The sequence below is a fragment of the Aplysia californica genome, unplaced genomic scaffold, assembly GCF_000002075.1.
Source record: "Aplysia californica isolate F4 #8 unplaced genomic scaffold, AplCal3.0 scaffold00973, whole genome shotgun sequence".
Classification (NCBI taxonomy): Eukaryota; Metazoa; Mollusca; class Gastropoda; order Aplysiida; family Aplysiidae; genus Aplysia; species Aplysia californica.
This window is the reverse complement of record NW_004798243.1, coordinates 32,076-34,327: the sequence shown is the minus strand read 5'-3', so window position 1 is coordinate 34,327 and position 2,252 is coordinate 32,076. Positions and strand designations below refer to the sequence as shown.

The 2,252-nt window shown below is 36.9% G+C and overlaps 2 protein-coding genes across 2 annotated transcripts in view; both read left to right on the top strand.

The window, feature by feature from the left end:
• LOC106013538 overlaps positions 1 to 783 on the top strand; it is a 5,285-nt gene extending 4,502 nt beyond the window's left edge. The window contains exon 4 of the mRNA XM_013089537.2: positions 605 to 783. Coding sequence (XP_012944991.1) covers positions 605 to 768 — 164 coding nt within the window. The 3' untranslated portion in view covers positions 769 to 783. The remainder of the gene's footprint in view (positions 1 to 604) is intronic.
• Positions 784 to 1,502: 719 nt separating this feature from the next.
• Positions 1,503 to 2,252, top strand: part of LOC101859447 — a 5,407-nt gene continuing 4,657 nt past the window's right edge. The window contains exon 1 of the mRNA XM_005110960.2: positions 1,503 to 1,629. Within this exon, the coding sequence (XP_005111017.2) occupies positions 1,518 to 1,629 (112 nt within the window). The 5' untranslated portion in view covers positions 1,503 to 1,517. The remainder of the gene's footprint in view (positions 1,630 to 2,252) is intronic.

Below are 2,252 nucleotides of genomic sequence, written 5' to 3'. Positions count from 1 at the left end.
AACTCTCCAGGTGAGACTTCCTTATGGCGATGATAATAATAATGTTAATAATAATAATAATAAAGATAATAATAATAAAGATAATAATGACAAATGATGAAAATGATATATTCCGTCGATATAGGCCATTTGCACTTACGATCTTTCATCTTAGGTAACAGATTATGTTCTTTGAGTGGGCGTGGTAATCAATGTAAGTACGTAGAAAGAAGTGTCTCTGCTCTTTCCTGTTTTCGGAGGTTTTGTTAATGTTCTTATTAACCATTCTCTTTCTCCCTCTCTCTCTCTCTCTCACTCTCTCTCTCTCTCTCTCCCGCTCTCTCTCTCTCTCTCTCTCTCTCTCTCTCTCTCTTTCTCTCTCTCTCTTTTCTCTCTCTCTCTTTTCTCTCTCTCTCTTTTTGTCTCTCTCTCGCTCTCTCATTATCCTTTTGTTTCTCTCTATAAATCTCTTTCAATCACAATCATCATCATTAAAAAACAACTTTAAAAAACCCAAACAAATCAACAAACAAAAACCCCCCACATAAACACCTAATTATACACAAGACCCACAAAGTAACCCCCCCCCTCCTTCTCCCCCTCTCTCCCTAACCTTCCGCACCAGTTGACCCCAGTGACGTACGTAACCTCATAGAGGTCAGCTCTGCACAATTTGGTGCACAGACTGCAGTCTCAGCGATTTTTGACGGTGAGTACGCTATGTTTATAAGAGGATTTTCCCTTCAGTTTAGTGGTAGATGGTGCACACATTATATGTTAATATTATAGGATGACTACAGGGGAAGAACGACGGTAGTCACAAACTGAAAATCGTGAGGGTACGTACCAATTTTGAACACTTGTTCACTCATAACTGTATTTCTGTTCAACTGTTATTTGATTATTGTTGTTAGATTTCCCATTCAACAACACTTAACTTAACAATAAACCACCAGTCAAAGAAATATTAAGTTATGAGTTCACAAACTTTTAAAATTAGCACCATCACAATTTCCAGTTTGTGACTCAAGTCGTTTTTCTCTCTGTACTTTTCATTAATTTTAAAAAGTCTTTTTTCATTTTATGGATGGTGCTTTCACATTGCTAATGAGCCCTTTAACTTTTTTAATGCTATAATCTTGATCATGAGAAAGAGATGATTGGCATAAATACAAATGAAAGCTTACTTGAGTTGACGAAAGAATAACCCAGTTGTCTAAGAAGTGCACTACTCAATAGACAAAGCAAACTAAAGAACTAAAGGAAAGTGTCTTTTGGACCGGAGAACGTATGTCATTAGATCGGTACTTTTTCTAATATTTATAATCATATGACTATTAACATTGCATTTTAAAGTGACATATGAAGACAGAAATACGTACTTTGAAGATTAGATAAAATCTCTTTTAATATTTATATCCATAATATTAAGCTTTCATTTTCAAGTAGCCTGTGGAGAAATAACTATATGTACTCTGAAGATTAGATAAAGTTGCTACAGTTACATCCTTTCCGAAAGTGTTGCCATAGTGACCTAAATGACGTCACTGTTTGCCGTCTCCACAGACGCCATGACGGTGCAGGGAGAAAAAATGGCGGCGGCGCTGAGGCTGTGGGACAGTCTGGTGGACACGGCCAGGGAACAACAAGGTCTGTACTTCTCGTCTGCTCCCACATTTGTCACACTTCTTGAGAAAACAAATACAGGGCAATTTTTGAAGTTCTCAAGGGGCGGGGGGGGGGGGGGGATTCTTACCTCTCCTTTCCTTTGACCTTTTTTTAAACAAAAAAATGCGGTGGCCGTTGTTGTTTTCTTTTTTTCTGTCCTTTTAGGTCTGTATGCTTTTTTTCATTTCCTGTTTGTCATATTATTATGATACCCACCCGAAGTAACAATCAAAAGACCTTAGAAAATGTTCCAAACTACCTCTTTTAGGATTCTAACTGAGGCCTTCAATACAATATTAGATTTTCTCGTTTTCTTCTTACGAGATTTTGGTTACATCTGTGATGGACTCAAACTGTCACCAGCGACCAGCAGAAGTGCAGGGCGTGTGTCTTGCACAGTGGCGACCGACAGTGGCATTGTTTGTAAACTGTTCTGTATTTGTGTAATAGTGTGTATTTATGTATGCATTTATGCATGTATGTATTTATGTATGTACGTATTTATAATTATGTATTTATGTATGTATGTTTGCCATTGTAAAACAAAGTGCCCTTCTGGGACAAATAAAAGTGTAATTTATTATTATCATTATTATTATTATTAT